General features: G+C 35.6%; 1 protein-coding gene across 1 annotated transcript; it reads left to right on the top strand.

The window, feature by feature from the left end:
• The first annotated feature begins 11 nt into the window (after window positions 1–11).
• On the top strand, window positions 12–9,687 carry hook (hook microtubule tethering protein). Its single transcript, XM_089647993.1, has 12 exons — window positions 12–197; window positions 286–438; window positions 804–920; window positions 4,134–4,228; window positions 4,314–4,448; window positions 4,714–5,001; window positions 5,085–5,336; window positions 5,418–5,601; window positions 5,696–5,823; window positions 7,455–7,653; window positions 7,931–8,104; window positions 8,487–9,687. The coding sequence occupies exons 1-12, from the start codon at window positions 110–112 to the stop codon at window positions 8,768–8,770; spliced, it is 2,097 nt and encodes a 698-aa protein (XP_089504119.1). The 5' UTR covers window positions 12–109; the 3' UTR covers window positions 8,771–9,687.
• Window positions 9,688–10,243: the final 556 nt, after the last annotated feature.

The raw sequence follows: 10,243 nt of genomic DNA, 5'->3' as shown, positions 1-10,243 counted from the left end.
TGGATATTTTGATGGCTGTCATTTGTGGTTGTTGGCAAATTAGTCAATTGATTTAGTAATAAATTAATATTTATGTAGATTTCAGAATCGCCATCTTCTCGATAATATTATGGAAATTAATCACTCAGCTTTGTGTGATAATTTGGTAGAATGGCTCAGGACCCTGAATCTTGGGACTGCGTACAACACTACAAATGGTAAAAAGTGATAGTGAATGTTTTCAATCGGAATGTTATCTTTTGTGTCGTTTATAATTATTTATGTATCTCAACTATTGTTTTGTAGAAATCTTCGATGGAGTGTTGATGGCAGAAGCCCTGACGCAGATCGCGCCAGATTTTTTTACCACCAATTGGAATTCTAAAATCAAGACAGATGTTGGGAGTAACTGGCGACTCAAAGTCAGCAACCTTAAGAAAATAGTAGAACGCATCATAGGTAATTCAACTTTCATTCATGCTTGAGCAGTGCTCCTCATTGCACATTTAGATAACCCTCTTACCGCCATATTACACATTCCGATACTGTTCTTATTTAGTGAATGCATATCTAAAGCAGTAGGTACATTCCTTCTTTTAATATTATGCAATTTATTCAATAAATTAATTGCTTCGTAATAATTCTTGTGTTATTTCAACAGCTTATGTTTACGAGATGGGAACTGATATTTTATAGTTAATTTGTTGTTTTGTCTACATCTTCTTTGGCCTTGATTATTACCCAGATTTTATAACAGAGAAAGTTAGTCAGAATTGATTATCCCTTCTTCAAAAATACAATCTTTGATATTAATTCATTTTCAGATTACTACCAGGATGTATTAAACGTAAGTTTAATAGAATTTCCAAAACCAGATGTCGTCAGGATTGCGGAAAAAGGTGATCTCAATGAGTTGGGACGTCTATTGCAGCTGATCCTAGGTAAAGAAATATGTATTCTTTATACAAGGTGTCCGGTGTAAAGTAAACTAACTTAGGTAGGTGATTCTACATGATAGTACAAGTAAAAGATAAATAACTTTTTAAGAATTTACATTGTTTGGTAGTTTTCAGACAAAAAAAGTTGGTATGGGAAAAAAAAATTTTGTGCAAAAATATTTGATAAACTTGTCAAATTCTGCTGCACGCTTAATAGGCAAAATATTTATAAATAGCACTTGGTTTCAACTTAATTACTACAAGAAATAACTATTTATGTGGTGGGAGATGGTAAAAGATGCATTAAAGTTCGCTTTTTTTCAATCAAAGTTGTGTTTGAAGGTTAGGAACTATGCAAAAATTATTAGAATAACCCAAACTAAACCCTAAATACCTATTTTGTGCATGAGCGACATAAACCCCGAACTTAAATTTGATTTTAACTTAATATCTCCATCAGATATTATGTTTACATATGTAAACAAAAATCAATGGAATGTTTAAAGAAGTTGTTTATTTTTTAAATTTCATTGGAATTACTTCCCAAAGTTAGAACACATTACCCTTGGACACCCTGTATAATAAAATCACCCAGAAATGTTATTAAAAATACACTATCCTATTATTTACCTAGGAAATGCAATTTTATTTGTTTATTGAAATAATCTCTATTATTCATAAGTGTAGTATTTTGATTGCATAAATCAAATAAAGTAATTCAATTTCGTGACATATATGAATCAATTTTGACCGGTTGGTGGCTGAGTGGACAAATGCATCTGGTTCCCACCCAGGCGTTGTGGGTTCAATTTATCTCTTAGCCAAGTCCTTCATCATTGCATAAGCAACATTTTCCACTTAAAATATGATGGTAGTTGGAGTTTTTAATCAGTAATATGAGTAATTTGGGAATAATTGTATTATAATTAGAAAAATTAAAAAGAAGTAATATTTCAAAATTAATTCATTGCGTCCCTAAAACTTATCACAGAATGCTTTCAATGGAGTTTAGGAGAAGTGAACAGAAAGTGGTTCAATGATAATATCACATTGGCTGAATTTGACTGCCTTCAGGCAACTTGGGATGAAATATCAAAAGAAAGTTATTGCACATTACTTTTCTCGCTTCCGCATAATATTAACATTGTAATAAAGCATAACAAATCAACACTTGCATTCTCTTCATACGTCTGTTTTAATATTATGAGTCGCGAAACAGATGAATTATGTATCTTGTTTAATTACTTGTTCCCAAGTCTCCAGTTAGATGGTCTGATGGATAATATTTAATATACATGTAAGGAAATTATATTTATTATGTATCCATTTTGAATATTATGTTATGTGTATTTTAAATATCTTTAAAACTATCTCAAATAATATTTTTATGTATGTACTACCGAAGAATAGTGATAACATGTATTGTCTTTATCAGTACCTACTCATAAGCGGTTTTTGTGTACATATCTCATGTTTATCTTAAGTTATAAATATATTTATATGTTTATATAAATATATTTATAACTTAAGATATGTTTATATTTTTGACCTCCCAATATTGTATTACTTAAACATGATCTCATTTTGCTATGTTATTTACACATGTTCTTAACTTCTATTTACTATCCTGTGCTGTGTTACACGCTCATATACTACAAGTTATATTATGTAAAAAAGGTGTTAATGATACAACTAAATAAATACATATACAGAATCCAATTTAAAAAATTAAAAACTTCTTCAACAAATAGTGAAATTTCTTAAAATATTAGCTGAAGTGCCCAGCGTTGCCCATGCTTTTTGCATAGTTTTTCTAAATTTGAATGTCAACAGTGACCTTCCCCTTGTTTTGAAGGTCAAGTGTACAAAATTTCATCAATCTCGGAATAAAACTAGATTTGCATACAAATCAAATGCATACCGCCCGCCCACGTGTCTACCACGCGGTCTCACGCCCGCCCGCCACAGGGCACACCCTCTCATTTATATAAATAGATTAATAATTATTACATTACTGCAAAATTTGTACTGAGATGAAGGGGATCGGCCCTGAGGAAAATAATTCCCCTCACGGCCTATGTCATATTTGGCGATGCTGTGTGATGGATGGATGGCAAGTTCTGGGAAGGAAAAAGGTACGAGGGGTGGTAGAAATCTGAAGGTTAGTGAGTCCAGGAGTGACGGATGTATGAATCCATCCCTCCCGCTGCGGTGAAAGGCTATGTTCCGAGAGAGTCCTGCTGGAGAGGTCAAAAGGTTTCCCTCAACCAGTCTCTCCCGATTCGGCCTGCCACGCAGTTGGTGGATAGACGCATTCGCCGTCAAGACCCGCATAAACCACACCCCATGAACCTGGGCACCCCTGCTAAGTCACCAAACGTAGTGAACCACTTCGAGTGACCTATGGCAGGGGTGTTGGTTATACAATAAATGTCGGCGGTACCCATACCCGCTTCCCAAATTGTAATTAAGCAATACGGTACTTTCTCAATCGCTGCTCGATTAATCTTCAACTATGTGCCGCCGTTCATCAGTCGTTGTTTTTACTAGTTGAAAGTCCAAAATCAAGCTCTATGATTTGCCGCTATTCGTATGTCGAATATCCAGTAGCCCGAGGCGTCCCTACAATCAAGTGCCAAACTTGGTACACCGACTTGTTATCTTACTCCTATACTATAACGTTGTCAAGTTTGCTCATACTGACCATTTTACCAGTCACCAAGGTTAATTATTGTTATTTTAGGATGTTTGGTTAGCCCTCTGTCTTGGCAATGTGTTTCTGTTAATTATTGTTATTTTAGGATGTTTGGTTAGCCCTCTGTCTTGGCAATGTGTTTCTGTTAATTATTGTTATTTTAGGATGTTTGGTTAGCTCTCTGTCTTGGCAATGTGTTTCTGTTAATTATTGTTATTTTAGGATGTTTGGTTAGCCCTCTGTCTTGGCAATGTGTTTCTGTTAATTTCGTCCTGCCACATTTTTTGCTTAAATAAGTTTACAAAATGGAGTCTTTTTGCAAGCCTAAACATGACACCTTAACTTTTACGAAAGAGGTGTTTGTTTTAATTTTTAGCATATTTTGTATGTATGCACTATAATCCGCCGCTTTCACTAATTGGATACTTGCCTGGTTTTTGGTGTGGCGGATTAGTGAGAGTACTGAATTTTTAAGATTTAAAGTATGTTTATAATATTCATGCGTTTTTTTATGTATCTAGGTTGTGCAGTGAACTGCGAACAAAAGCAGGAATATATCACAAGAATAATGGAGATGGAAGTTTCTTGTCAGAGATCCATCATGCAGGCTATCCAGGTAAGGAATGGAAAACACGTACAGTTAAACCACTCGTTCCATATCACGAAACTAAGAGACAATACAATAATAATTTGCTTTGTAGGAATTAGAAAGCTGCATCCACAACCGCAACAGATCGAGTCTGAGCTTCGAGATGGGAGGAAACGTGGCTCGTTTCCAATCTGATCTGGAAGCTAGAGATGCCCTCGCCCAGCGATGTCACGAACTGGACATACAGGTTATAAACTTCATATACTCGGCTTCATAGTTGCTAATTTATGAGACTCCTTAGTTTGGTTCTTCTACTTTACTTGCACGGTATGGAAAGAAACATAGAGGGTGGCACAAGCAGGAAATGAAAGAGCTGAAGTTCAGATCGGAGGTCCTTTCTACGGTGGGAAGACCTTTCCATCTTCTACCCCTTCATGAGTTGGATTTTAATATATGTGCTCATATTTGTAAATTCTATAACTTGTTATTTATTAAATAAATATATAATGTAGGTTAAAGTCTTGACGGAGGAAAAGATGACTCTGTTGGGCGAAAACCAAAAGCTGCATAGCAAGTTGCAAGAGGGCACGGGCAACATCTCGGAGCTGGTCGATGACTGCGGTGAATCCATCGGGCCCGCTCTCTCCGGTACGGTACGTTACAACGACATGAGGAGGCAAGTGGATCTTCTGAAGGACGAACTATTCAAGGCTGAAACCACCAGAGACGACTACAAGGCTAAAACCACTATTCAAGAAAAGGAACTGGTCATGTTACATGCTCGTTTGGAAGATCTCCAAGTAAGTTGAAGTTTTGTTAGCAATCGTCTAATCTTAATGTAACCCTCCTAATCACTAATCACTGGTTTAACTTGTATACATAGGTCACAGCTTCGGAGGCAGCTCAGCTAAAGGACGAGGTTGATGCTCTTCGGGAATCCGCCGACCGAGTGTCCAATTACGAAGCAACTATTGAATCTTACAAGAAAAGAATGGAAGAATTTGTGGACCTTAAACGCCAAGTTAAGTTACTCGAAGAAAAGAATGTCGAGTATGTTCAGAGAAGCATCGAACACGAAGAGGATTCTAAAAAACTTACCGTGCTCAAAAGTCAATTGGAAATATACAAAAAACAGGTGAACATTAATTTATTTTAATTCTACTAAATAAACACTATTATTTTATTTTTATCTAAATTTGTAAATAATGCTTCATAGGTGACAGATTTACACGAAAAGTGGGACTCAGAAATAGCTAAAGCCGATAAGTTGGAGATTGAAAATAAAAAAATTGGTACCAAATTACTCTCTCTGCAAAGGGAGAAAGACAATTTACTTCAGGAAAGAGACACACTGAAAGAGGCTTGCGAAGAACTTAGATGTTCAAATCTTCAAACCAGTGGTAATTATCAAATTAACTATTATTCTTGCAAACTTGATAAACATTTTTATTATATTCAAACTACATTATTATAAATGTTAAAAATCATTTGCAGGAAACCATGACAGTGTTTCCCGAGAGATGATGCCAACAGATGTGAAGGAGCGTCTTATAAGACTAGAGCACGAAAATAAGTTGCTAAGACAAAATCAAGGGTCACAAGGAGATCAGGCTTCAGTTCAGGTAATTATTATTTAACACATTGTAGCCGGGCGCTTCAAACAATAGACTCTAGCCTATAGCGGGTGTTTTTATATATTAACACATTGTAGTCGGGCGCTTCAAACAATAGACTCTAGCCTATAGCGGGTGTTTTTATATATTAACACATTGTAGTCGGGCGCTTCAAACAATAGACTCTAGCCTATAGCGGGTGTTTTTATATATTAACACATTGTAGTCGGGCGCTTCAAACAATAGACTCTAGCCTATAGCGGGTGTTTTTATATATTAACACATTGTAGTCGGGCGCTTCAAACAATAGACTCTAGCCTATAGCGGGTGTTTTTATATATTAACACATTGTAGTCGGGCGCTTCAAACAATAGACTCTAGCCTATAGCGGGTGTTTTTATATATTAACACATTGTAGTCGGGCGCTTCAAACAATAGACTCTAGCCTATAGCAGGTGTTTTTCGCGATTAGCGCAAAAATATATCGCTTTCTTAAAATTGATACAATTTCTAAACCAATTAATATTTTCGATTGAAATTTTCAAAGAAATCATATATGACATTTGAGCATTAAAAATAAATTATGATTGCTTTGATTACATCATAATTTCACCACATTTCAAAGCTGAATATAAAAATCTGATATTAATTCAGTAAATAGCATCCAATATTTGAAAATTCCATGTAAAAGATAACATGTTTATTTATATCATATAGTTATATAATAAATAATAATATATATTTGCCATGCCCGCAATTTTACAATCGCTGGATGTGTGAAATCTGATCGCGTAAATATTGAACAGTGTCGCCTAAGGCCGAAGGCGAACACTCAATAACTCATAAGTTTAATTGCTTCTTGTCAAAAAAGAGTCTTTTGCAGTTGCCTTGTCTAATTGAAGAGCCTATTCCACTTATGAATGATAGTATTTATTCTTTCAAGGAATCAGTACACTTCATATGTTGATAATCCATCACACACCATAAGTGCATGTATCATTGGCTTGTAAAGACATTTCTGTAGGGATAAAGTCCTATACAATGATAATATATTCAAATAATAAAATACTAAACAGTAAACAAAACAGTGCGAGCGGTATGAAAAATAGTCCAATATGTGAAATGACTCAAACTAAACTTGAGATTGAGATCGCATAAAAACTGTAGATTTCTGGCGACGCCTTTACAAGTGGCACACTAGCCAATCCGGACAAAGCACCTCAAATAACGTCGACAGAGTGTCGCCTAGCACCCAGGTAGCAAATTACCCTTCAAGGTGTTTTATTTCACGCTGATAACAAACCCATATAATGCAGTTTCCCGCCAAAAACCGACATTCAACAAAAACGGCATTTGCCATGTCCCGCAGTTGACCGACAGTCTGCGAAAAACGGCAAATGCCGTGTCCCGACGACAATGTGTTAACCCATACATAGTTATGCGTCCATCATAATAAACAAAAAATTTATACCCCCAGTGCTAAGGGTGTATTATTATATATGTATGAGTGTCCAAAAAATAATTAATGTTTTATCCTTTTTTGTGCTGTTGCCGTGGAAATATTAAAAGCGCTCATCGGATTAAATCTTGCAGCATTCACCACACCAAAGGCACACTAAATAATCCATGTTTTACTGTAGGCCCTTTTAGAAGACTATGCCCAGCGGTTGGAGAAGCAAAGAACTATCAACAGAGAAGCTAATCAGAAGATAATGCAGATGGAAGCTTCCCTGGAGGAAGTCAAGAGTGCGGCGGCAGCGGGAGACGGAAACCAGAAGGGACAACAGGTGCAGATGGAAATGAAGATTCTGCAGACTGTGGAAGAAAACCAAAGAAAAAGTGGGTCTAACTTAACTCTAAATTTAAGGAATGCTTAATGATATTTTTATTATATATTTCTATATTTTTCGAAAGTGATTAATTGTTTTTTTAACCAGTATTATTATCATATGAACAAAACATGGAATTTGATAATGATTTATCATTGTTTATCTAATTGAGCTATGAATTGTATGATGTATCTGATTGTGTAGTGAAGTCATTGTGTTAGACTGGCCCAAATTAAGGCTAGGCAATGATTAATAATAAAATTGTTATAATTGATTTTCTATTTCAGCTTTGCAAATTGAAGAACTTTTGGCGGCCCTGCAATTAGAGAAACAAAAATCCAAAGGTCTGCAAGAAAATGTTAATCAAAAAGACACAGAGTTGTTGGCAACTGAAGAAAGATATAGAAAATGTATAGACAAAGCTAAAGAAGTCATTAAAACACTGGACCCTAGGACTACAGGTATGTAATTAACTATAAGTTATTCTACTTTAAAGCACAAGTGTAATTATGATAATGATTGCAAGTTAGAACTAAAATACACAATTACATATCACTATTCCTCATTATTACATTTTGCCATTTCCTACTCCTCTGTAAACTTGCAACTTTCCAGGATCAAACATGATTTTTTAAATATTTGAATAAATTTTAAATAAGTTCATTCCTGCAACGTTGCAGATAGGCCGTATCGTTTTAGTGATAGGCACAATCGAAATATCCATCTACAATCGAATATAGTTTTGAATTAATTACTAATATGGTTGACAACGATTTGATGTCTTCATATGGGCATACCTCTTATACTTGGAAATATACTGCAATGTAAGACATGTGATTCCAGGGCAGCAGTCTCTCACCGACATGACCCTGCTAAACAGTCGGCTGAGCGAGAAGGCTGGTGGCGGCATCAATGTGGGTACAGTGCGCCCCCTCCAACCCTCGCAGGACACCATGAAGGAGGGGGAGGAGAAGCTTATCACGTCTGCCTTCTTCAAGCTGGGGGTGGCGTGCCATCGGGATGCCGTGGACCAGCGCTTCGCCCTCCTCAGCGCCGGGCAGAGCTTCCTCGCCAGGCAGCGTCAGGCCGCACCCCGCAAACCCCTACACTCCTTCAGAACAAAGTAAATCTGAGGAAATCTCGGCTTTTTGATCAAGCGCGCGATTTCTTTTCTATCTGAGAATCTTTTTTTTTTACCAGGTTCCATAATATGGGTATGAAAGCAAAAAGAAAAAACTTTTTAATGACATGTAGCCTGTTTTCATCCTCAGTTTTAATTAACTCATCATTTAGCTAGATCGTATTGATGTGAATGTATGGAGTTGGTCAGTTCTTGTAATTTCTTTAAAAACTTGCTTAACCTTTTGAACGCGTTAATTTTTTCCGTTTTATCTATATCCGTACGCGGTACATATTTTCAAATACCTATGCACGCAATTAAATGTCAAATTTTAGCATTCTGGCATGATTTATTGGACTATATAGACAGAAAAGATTATTCTCCACAATATGAAAACAAATCCTCGTGTGTCAACACTCTTAGATGTTTATAAAAACAAAAACATAAAATTTCACACAAAGACGTACCGTATCTTTTGAATGTGGTCCCGCCATTCACTCGACGTCATAAATAAACCATTCTCAGCGTGTGTGTACTTAGGGCACTGCGTTGATAGACACAAGTGGGACACCATGATCACTTATCATTTTTAGTTATGAAAAGTTGTGAATGACATACTAGTACTAACGCCATCCGTTGACAAAAATGTAAACTAAAGGACTAAAAGGCGCGAAGAGCCGCACTTGATTATAGATCTTTTTTTATGAAATACAATTTTATTTTTGAGAAATTCTTGTAGATGTCCGCATCGTGATAGTTCTACGAATGTCCAAGTGAGCAAGAAATACATTAATGACGTAAGAGCGCTGGAATATCGGCCGTCAAAGTTTCCGTATCAACTGTTGATACAGCCGCGTGTGAGTATAGACTTTTTGCCGTAACAACAGTTGATACGGCCGCGTGCAAAGAGTTAACCGTCTTATTGATCACCAAAACACCACTTATTTGTCACTAAAAAGTTGTTTTTTTTAATGAAATTTATAACTACATATACTGTTTCTACGCGAGAATATCAATTCAGCTTTCCAACAATGTGATGATTTCTTTGCTGCCTAAGAATGTCTCTGCTGTCAAATAAATTATTATTATTACCCTAACATCATTTCAGCTTCCCAAACAAATTACGTAATCATTATTTTATTAGGTTTATATTTTAATATCATGGATAAATAATAAGAAAAATAATAATTTAATAATAACACACTTTTTTAAAGTACAACTACATTCTTTCACTCTAAGAATGGGTTGTTTCACAGAATTATATTTATCTAATTTCGAAGTTAAAATTTAAGTTCTGTGAAAGTTTTGATATTATTTCATTATGGCCGGTTGTTTCACAATACTTTGATAATAACAAAACTTGAATATGTATTAACTTTGTAATTTGATGAATTGTTCAAATTCCGTGTAACAACCCGTCATAATTATTTTTGGCGTTTTCAAACATGTGATGGAAAAGAAATGATTTTCCCATCCTGTA

This window comes from Hesperophylax consimilis, chromosome 3, assembly GCF_061612785.1.
Source record: "Hesperophylax consimilis isolate HC1 chromosome 3, BYU_Hcon_1.0, whole genome shotgun sequence".
Classification (NCBI taxonomy): domain Eukaryota; kingdom Metazoa; phylum Arthropoda; class Insecta; order Trichoptera; family Limnephilidae; genus Hesperophylax; species Hesperophylax consimilis.
Note: the sequence above shows the minus strand (reverse complement) of the source record. Positions and strands in the feature narration are given on the sequence as shown.